Source organism: Staurois parvus, unplaced genomic scaffold (assembly GCF_062004578.1).
Source record: "Staurois parvus isolate SC_StPar_1 unplaced genomic scaffold, SC_StPar_1.0 ptg000040l, whole genome shotgun sequence".
NCBI lineage: Eukaryota > Metazoa > Chordata > Amphibia > Anura > Ranidae > Staurois > Staurois parvus.
The window spans coordinates 455,344-464,286 of record NW_028317836.1 but is presented as its reverse complement, the minus strand read 5'-3'; the positions used below and the strand labels follow the sequence as shown (position 1 = coordinate 464,286).

Sequence of the window (8,943 nt, the reverse complement as noted above, 5' to 3'; positions counted from 1 at the left end):
TAGTTTGTGTCGGTCTCTGATAGGAAGGATGGGACATTCTGGGTAGTCTGTCTCTCTCTGATAGGAAGGATGGGACATTCTGGGTAGTCTGTCTCTCTCTGATATGAAGGACGGGACATTCTGGGTAGTCTGTCTCTCTATCTGATATGAAGGACGGGACATTCTGGGTAGTCTGTCTCTTTCTATGATATGAAGGACGGGACATTCTGGGTAGTCTGTCTCTCTCTGATATGAAAGATGGGACATTCTGGGTAGTCTGTCTCTCTCTGATATGAAGGACAGGACATTCTGGGTAGTCTCTCTCTCTGATATGAAGGATGGGCCTCATTCTGGGTAGTCTGTCTCTCTCTGATATGAAGGACGGGACATTCTGGGTAGTCTGTCTCGGTCTCTGATATGAAGGATGGGACATTCTGGGTAGTCTGTCTCGGTCTCTGATATGAAGGACTGGATATTCTGGATAGTCTGTCTCTCTCTCTGATATGAAGGATGGGACATTCTGGGTTTTCTGTCTCTCTCTGATATGAAGGACGGGACATTCTGGGTAGTTTGTCTGATTTTGGGTTCTCTGCTTTATTAGGTATCTTTTCTTTTTATCTTGTGTTCTGTGTCTTTAAGACTTTTCTATCTGTAGTAAAATATATTTTTTAAACAGTTGGTTGCATAAGAGTTAGGTTTATTGTTTCTTACTTTTTTGTAGTTATTTTGGCTCCTCCCTGATATCTCTGTAAGGTAATACAATGCAGGAATGGGTATTAGGGGACATTTCTCGGGGCTGAAGTTCCTCTGATCTCCACAAGATGGTGATCTCATTTCTGCTACCCAGACAGGACTTCTCTATGGAATACAGACAGGAAGTGATGTCAGGAACAGACAGGAAGTGATGTGGAATAATGATAGGCTGTGCCATTTGGTGTGAATGAGATCGGAGACATTGCAGGAAATAGCAGCAGAGGAGGTAATAAGATGTTATGTTCTATTTACACCCAGTAACCCCCCGTCATGTCCGTCCTCTTCCTCCAGTCATGTCCGTCCTCTTCCTCCAGTCATGTCTGTCCTCTTCCACCAGTCATGTCTGTCCTCTTCCTCCGTAGTCACGTGATGTCTTTTATCTCCTGTAGATGATGATACACATCAATATTTAGAAGGACACAAGGATATCTACAAAGACGTCATGATGGAGGACCACCAGAGAGGACACAAGGATCTCTACAAGGACGTCATGATGGAGGACCACTAGAGAGGACACAAGGACCTCTACAAGGACGTCATGATGGAGGACCACCAGAGAGGACACAAGGACCTCTACAAGGACGTCATGATGGAGGACCACCAGAGAGGACACAAGGACCTCTACAAGGACGTCATGATGGAGGACCACCAGAGAGGACACAAGGACCTCTACAAGGACGTCATGATGGACAATCAGCCGCCGCTCACATCACCGGGTAAGAGGAGACTTTATTGTAAAGGAGAGAGCAGTACGGAGGATCCACCTAGATCCCCCATCATCTGATAAACACATAGAAACAATGGATTCAGTCAGTGTGTGTGTTTCCTACAGATGGATCCAGTCATGGGAACCCTCCAGAGAGATGTCCCCGTCCTCTGTATTCCCGGGATTCCACACAGGAAGGTCACACCATCCCTCACCATCATCAGGTAGATGGATCCAGTCATGGGAACCCACCAGAGAAATCTCCCCGTCCTCTGTATTCCCGGGATTCCACACAGGAAGGTCACACCATCCCTCACCATCATCAGGTAGATATTAATATACAGTATTTATATAGCAGCAGAAGGTGTGCTCAGCGCTGTACATTATAGTGGGGACAGAACATGAGACAATACAGTAACAATACAATACACGAGGGGTGCGAGGGCCCTGATCCTTGGAGCTTACAATCTAGGAGGGAGGGGGTAGAGGTACAGGAGGAAGTGGCTGTGGGGGATGGAGTGGTAGGAGGAGTGGAGGAGATCGGCTGTTAGGTGAGGGTGGGGTAGGCTTCCCTGAAGAGATGGGTTTTCAGGGTGCGACTAAAGGTGAGGAGGGTAGGTGACAGTCTGATGGATTGGGGTAGTGAGTTCCAGAGGAGGGGAGAAGTCCTGCAGTCGGGCATGGGAGGAGGAGACCAGGGAGCTAGAAAGTAGGAAGTCTTGTGAGGAGTGAAGATTACGGGTTGGATGGTATTTGGGTATCAGATCGGTGAGGTAGTTTGGGGCGGAGTTATGATTGGCTTTGTATGTCAGAGTTAGGAGTTTGAATTTAATGAGTTGGGCAATCGGGAGCCAGTGGAGGGAATGACAGAGGGGGGTGAAGGACACTGAGTGGAGGCCAGTGGAGGGAATGACAGAGGGGGGTGGAGGACACTGAGTGGAGGCCAGTGGAGGGAATGACAGAGGGGGGTGGAGGCCAGTGGAGGGAATGACAGGGGAGTGGAGGGAATGACAGAGGGGGGTGGCAGAAGAGGAGCGGTTGGTGAGGAGGATGAGTCTGGTGCTGAGTTCAGGATAGACTGAAGCGGGGATGGCCGGTGAGGAGGGATGGCCGGTGAGGAGGGGAGGCCGGGGAGGAGGGGAGGCCGGGGAGGGGGGAGGCCGGTGAGGGGGGGAGGCCGGTGAGGAGGCAGTTGCAGTAGTCCACACGTGAGATGATAATGGGGTAGATGATGACAATTATTGGTAGTTGTGATTTATACTCGGCATGTTTGTTACAATGAATGTTTTATTATATCTCTCAGAGTGGAATCCTCGGGGATGATAATATTGATGGTAAAGAAGAGTATAAAGAGGAGGATGAGGAGGATGGAGTGATGGAGGAGTTTTCAGAAGGACACAAGGAGATGATGGAGCCACCTAATACCAGGAACCCACCAGAGAGATGTCCCCGTCCTCTGTATTCCCGGGATTCCACACAGGAAGGTCACACCATCCCTCACCATTGCAAGGTTGGTGGGATGGAGCATCTAGAACATGGATTCATACAGACAATGTGTGGAGTTTCTGTGACCTTCTATCTTCCAGATGATATTTCCTCTCCTTCTCTTGATGTAGAGTGGAGATCCAATCGATATAGAATTTGAGGTGAAAGCAGAAGAAGAAGAGGCGTATGTGAGGGATGATCAGCAGTCTATGGAGGAGGATGGAATAACGGGGACATTTATAGAGGAGGACACTCCTACAGAGATCAGCACAGGTGGGTCATGAACACCAAATCCATTCCTCCACCCATACTGCTCACTGATTGGTCCAGAGTAGGGCGGGGGTGGGGTGATATCAGCCTGTAATACATCAGAAGAAACAATGCCGTCCCGATTGATCCGGTAAACGTATCTGGATTATATCTGCAACTCACTTCAATAAAAGCGTGGATTGTAAACCTGAAATACTGGAACTCAGAAAAAATGGCGGCTGACTGGCGCATTACCACCTACAAAGTGGTTCCTTCCATCCCATGCGGAGTCATGTGACCTACAAACGTTCAATGCCATGTTGTATGTATTAGATCACACGGGTCATAGAAAGGTTGTCATTCACATGGTGGACGTGCTGTAATCATAGAGGGGAGTGGAGGGAATGACAGAGGGGGGTGGAGGACACTGAATGGAGGTCAGTGGAGGGATTGGCAAAAAGGGGTGGAGGTCAGTGGAGGGATTGGTAGAGAGGGGTGGAGGTCAGTGGAGGGAATGACAGAGGGGGGTTGAGGTCAGTGGAGGGATTGGCAGAGAGGGGCAACAGTCACTGATTGGTTGGTAAGGTGTATGAGTCTAGCAGCAGCATTCATAATAGAGTGAAGGAGGTGTGGCCTGTGTGACGGTAGACCAGTGAGGAGGGAGTTGCAGTAATGGAGGCGGGATATAACAAGGCGTGGATGAGTTGTTTGTGGTGTCATTGGTCAGGAAGGGGTGGAGTTTGGCAATGTTCCGGGGGTTGAGGCGGCAGGATTTAGCCGGTGATTGGATGTGGGGGCCGGAAGGAGGGGTCAGAGTCTAGGGTGACGCCCAGCACCCCAGCATGAGAGGCTTATTAGAGGCTCAGTGCGCTTCCTATAGGGGTGTATGAGACCTGCGTCCCGTATCACTGACCGTATATAACATAGTATATACTATATACCACCTAGAGCCCAAACATTTCCCTCACACTCGGGCTGCAGGCAGAACAACCAACGTTCCGGATTCCCATCTAAAGTCACTCAGCCAATCAGACTGTTACTGGCCACCGGAGGAAGTGAGCCGTGTCTCTGAAATCACCGAAAAGACTCCTTAGAACGGTTGCCTCGTCATATTCTAGATTGCCTCGTGCTCATCCAAGATGGAGCTGCATCTCATGCCTCTTCCCTCCTCGTGGATACCGCACCCTATGAATACGCCGAGCGTGATGACGTCATATCCCGTTTCCCTGTATTCATCATTTTTCCATGATTTCATCCCTCGGAGGTAATAAATACAACATGGCATTGAAGGTTTGTAGGTCACATGACTCCGCATGGGATGGAATGAAGCACTTTGTAGGCGGTAATGCGCCAGTCAGCCGCCATTTGTTCTGTGTTCAGCCTGTAATCCCGGGTCACTTCCCTGAGCTGTGTTCCCCGTCCTGTATTCCTGGATTTCTCTCCCATAATCTTCCTTCTCTGTTATCTGCTGGCTGTGCCGGGTGGAGGGATATGTCTGTAGTGTCTCAGACCCAAGTCACTGAGTGCAGTCTCAGGAGATGGGAGGCAGCGGTGTGGGACCTACATAGTTACATAGTTAGTCTGGCTGAAAAAAGACATCCATCTAGTTGTACCATTAATAATAAAAGTTATAATCCGACACCCACAGCTGATCCACCAGAAGGCAAAACCCAGCAAAGCACGATCCGATCTCCTCCTGCAGGGGAAACATTCCTCCCTGACCCCTCCGAGAGGCAATCGGATATTCCCGGGATCAACTTTCCCTATAAATGTTATATCCAGTTATATTCTGTGTATCCAAGAAAGGATCCAGGACTTTCCTACAGCAACCCCCCCCCCCCTTATGTATTATACATGGTGATCATATCCCCCTTATGTATTATACATGGAGATCATATCCCCCCCTTATGTATTATACATGGAGATCATATCCCCCCTTATATATTATACATGGAGATCATATCCCCCCCCCCTTATATATTCTACATGGAGATCACATCCCCCCCCTTATATATTCTACATGGAGATCACATCCCCCCCTTATGTTTTCTACATGGAGATCATATCCCCCCCTTATGTATTATACATGGAGATCATATCCCCCCTTATGTATTATACATGGAGATCATATCCCCCCTTATGTATTATACATGGAGATCATATCCCCCCCCCTTATGTATTATACATGGTGATCATATCCCCCCCCCTTATGTATTATACATGGAGATCATATCCCCCCCTTATGTATTATACATGGAGATCATATCCCCCCCCTTATGTATTATACATGGAGATCATATCCCCCCTTATGTATTATACATGGAGATCATATCCCCCTTATGTATTATACATGGAGATCATATCCCCCCTTATGTATTATACATGGAGATCATATACCCCCTTATGTATTATACATGGAGATCATATCCCCCCTTATGTATTATACATGGAGATCATATCCCCCCTTATGTATTATACATGGAGATCATATCCCCCCCTTATGTATTATACATGGAGATCATATCCCCCTTATGTATTATACATGGAGATCATATCCCCCCTTATGTATTATACATGGAGATCATATCCCCCCTTATGTATTATACATGGAGATCATATCCCCCCTTATGTATTATACATGGAGATCATATCCCCCTTATGTATTATACATGGTGATCATATCCCCCCTTATGTATTATACATGGAGATCATATCCCCCCCTTATGTATTATACATGGAGATCATATCCCCCCTTATGTATTATACATGGTGATCATATCCCTCTTATGTATTATACATGGTGATCATATCCCCCCCTTATGTATTATACATGGAGATCATATCCCCCCTTATGTATTATACATGGAGATCATATCCCCCTTATGTATTATACATGGAGATCATATCCCCCCTTATGTATTATACATGGAGATCATATACCCCCTTATGTATTATACATGGAGATCATATCCCCCCCTATGTATTATACATGGAGATCATATCCCCCCCTTATGTATTATACATGGAGATCATATCCCCCCTTATGTATTATACATGGAGATCATATCCCCCCTTATGTATTATACATGGAGATCATATCCCCCTTATGTATTATACATGGAGATCATATCCCCCCTTATGTATTATACATGGAGATCATATCCCCCCCCCTTATGTATTATACATGGAGATCATATCCCCCCTTATGTATTATACATGGAGATCATATCCCCCCCTTATGTATTATACATGGAGATCATATCCCCCCTTATGTATTATACATGGAGATCATATCCCCCCTTATGTATTATACATGGAGATCTGGACTGGCCCTTAGTGGCCTGGGACATCAGGTTCTCCGGACATCTCCGGGTTGATCTCTGGCAGTCTGGTCCTTCCCACAGGACATCAGGTGGCTACCTGAGCTTCCCTCTAGGGTCTGGTCATTGACACCTCCGATCGCTGGTTTGGTCACCGTCTGGGCCTTCATTACTAAATGATGGAAAACGAACAGTTTAAGTACCGGATATACATCTGATATGACTTGACCCCGTAAAGCAAAAGGTGAATGAAAAATGTTTACAGGAAATTCCATAATGACTTCAATATCTCCAGGTAGGAACTGGTGGGTTAGTCTTCCAACAACTGCAATTGTGACTTTGGATGGCAAGCACATAATTGATTGATGTGCACCCATCTCTCACTGATCTCACCATTCCGGGGAATATGTCATTTATACAACTACCGGGGAAATCTTGTCAACAATGGAGAACGGACCTTTCCAAGATGGAAGGAATTTCCGCTCCTTGATCTGGTCTCTTGCAAAGTTGTATAGATAGACCTTGTCACCAATCTCATATTCCTTCTTGGAGGTTTGGAGATCATAGTATGTCTTAGCTCTAGTTGCAGCTCTTTATAAATTTCGCTGGGCAAAGGTGAAAGCATATTGCAGATGTTTACGTAGATCCTCTATGTATTGGTGTGTGGTGGTGGCATTGATGAAATGTTGATCTGTAGTGCGATACAACAAGTGCTGGGGCAGTACCATCCGTCTACCTGTCATCAGTTCAAAGGATGACATTTTTGTGACTGTATTCGGAGTTGCCCTCAAAGCCATCAGGACCAGCGGGAGTTTGACATCCCAATCTTTGCCTGTTTCCGTAACAAATTTCTTAAGGACATTAACGATGGTCTGATTGTATCGTTCTACTCCACCACTAGAGGCTGGCCGATAGGCGATATGCAGTTTCCTTTTAACCCCCATAATTTTCCACAATTTGGCCATCACTTCACTAGTGAAGTGCGATCCTCTGTCAGACTCTATGTTCTGTGGGAGACCAAAACGTGAAAAGACATGATTTATTAGCAATGCAGCACATGTCTCGGAGCTGTTATTTGGTGCTGGTATACATTCGACATACTTGGTAAATAAACATGTAACTGTTAACATATACCGATTTCCTCGTGAAGATTTTGTTATAGGCCCAATAAAATCCATCTGAAGGTCTGACCAAGGCATACATATCCCCCTTTTCTGGAGAGGTGCTCTGTGAGTTGGTTTGGTGGGTTGAAATTGGGGACATATCAGGCAACCTTGGCAGTACGCCTTCACATCACGTAACATATGAGGCCAGTAGGCATAATCCGGCAGGATCTCATGTGATTTTCTCTCCGCGATGCCCGGAAGTAGGAGCATCATGGGCATGCTGTAACATTAGACCTCTAAATTTAAGTGGGACGACCCATTGTTGGATACCACCCTTTGAGGTTCCTGTCAACAATCCCTGGTACAAAGCGAATTGGGATTTGGATTTCATTAAAATACGTAAATCCTCCTTCCCGCTACATATTTCCTGATTGAGGGGATCATGGTTGGGATCTTCTATATGTCTATAAAATAAGCCAATTATTGGGTCTTCTTTCTGGGCAGTAATTAAATCCTCTCTAGGAGAATCGTGACTCCACTGTAATACGTTAGGATCACCAGCTGTTCTGGCCTGTTGCCTGGTGATAGCTTCAATCTGTACGGTACCTAAGAGATGATCTATGTCTAGTAATTCACCGGTGATGGCCCCTTCCTTGGCTAGAGAATCGGCCAGATCGTTCCTTTCTTTTTCGGCCCCTAGGACCTCGGAGTGGCCTTTGGTCTTTTTGAAATAAAGGGTTATATCATTAGACCTCACTAGCTCACCGATGTGACAAAAGAGCTTACCATGTTTGACGGGTTTATGATTACTCTTGGTCATGTTTCGTTTCCACCTGGGAAAATATTCCACAAAACTATTCCTGACATAATTGGAATCAGTTATGATGGCACATTCTTTAATGTTGAACTCTATAGCCATCTCAACTGCTCTTAGGAGTTCAGCAACCTGACTGCTTTTTGGTCCAAGTTTGTATCCCACAGAAATTGGGGTGACACCTTGGGTCCAAACGATTCCAATACCTGCCACTAGTTGGAGCTGTTTTCCATCCTTGTGGTGGAAAGCACAACCGTCTACATAAACGCACGGCAGCTGTTTACAGTATCCTTCATCATAAACCTTGTAGGGAGATAACAGATGTTCTTCCAGAAAGTCAGTGTCCGGGGCCTCCATAGCAGGCGTAGTTGTGGAACAATCATGGAGCTCGGCTAGGCCCTGGGCTACTGGACTTTTCTTGTTCTGTTTATAACGAATTTCAAGAGGCCACCCTTGCAAAGACAAAGTCCAAGCACTGATGCGGCTATTAGACACATTTCCTCCCCTGATACGTTCACTCTTTAACCATTA

At 46.2% G+C, this 8,943-nt stretch overlaps 1 protein-coding gene across 1 annotated transcript in view; it reads left to right on the top strand.

The window, feature by feature from the left end:
* The first annotated feature begins 885 nt into the window (after positions 1-885).
* Positions 886-8,943, top strand: part of LOC149470518 (uncharacterized) — a 28,809-nt gene continuing 20,751 nt past the window's right edge. Inside the window, 5 exon segments of the mRNA XM_089663063.1 lie at positions 886-958; positions 1,122-1,448; positions 1,565-1,764; positions 2,742-2,948; positions 3,055-3,195. Of these exon segments, the coding sequence (XP_089519189.1) occupies positions 1,271-1,448; positions 1,565-1,764; positions 2,742-2,948; positions 3,055-3,195 (726 nt within the window). The 5' untranslated portion in view covers positions 886-958; positions 1,122-1,270.